The sequence below is a fragment of the Penaeus monodon genome, chromosome 24 (genome assembly GCF_015228065.2).
Source record: "Penaeus monodon isolate SGIC_2016 chromosome 24, NSTDA_Pmon_1, whole genome shotgun sequence".
Classification (NCBI taxonomy): domain Eukaryota; kingdom Metazoa; phylum Arthropoda; class Malacostraca; order Decapoda; family Penaeidae; genus Penaeus; species Penaeus monodon.
In genome coordinates this window covers 31,843,150-31,843,409 of record NC_051409.1, presented here as the reverse complement: position 1 = coordinate 31,843,409, position 260 = coordinate 31,843,150, and the positions used below count along the sequence as shown (strand labels likewise).

Sequence of the window (260 nt, the reverse complement as noted above, 5' to 3'; positions counted from 1 at the left end):
AATTTTTTAAACCCCGACTTGAACCTCCCTTTCTCCCCCCCCCCCTTTTTCCCCCCCCCCCGTTTCCCCCCCCCCCAAATTTTTAACCACGGGCTTTACCTCCCTTTTTCCCCCTTTTCCCCCCCCCTACGGTCCCCCTGAAGAGGTCACCAACTGCGGCTTGAAACCCTACCCCGCACACCCCGGGAGCGTCCCCCGGGGCAAACCGGGTTTCAACGGCGGCCTCCCTCAGTCCTTCATGTTGGAGGTGAGAGAGAAAA

The 260-nt window shown here is 60.0% G+C and overlaps 1 protein-coding gene across 1 annotated transcript in view; it reads left to right on the top strand.

The window, feature by feature from the left end:
* The window catches only part of LOC119588953 (nephrin-like), a gene marked incomplete at its 5' end in the record, with an annotated part of 72,188 nt that overhangs the window by 53,763 nt on the left and 18,165 nt on the right, over positions 1–260 (top strand). Inside the window, 1 exon segment of the mRNA XM_037937562.1 lies at positions 144–247. Within this exon segment, the coding sequence (XP_037793490.1) occupies positions 144–247 (104 nt within the window).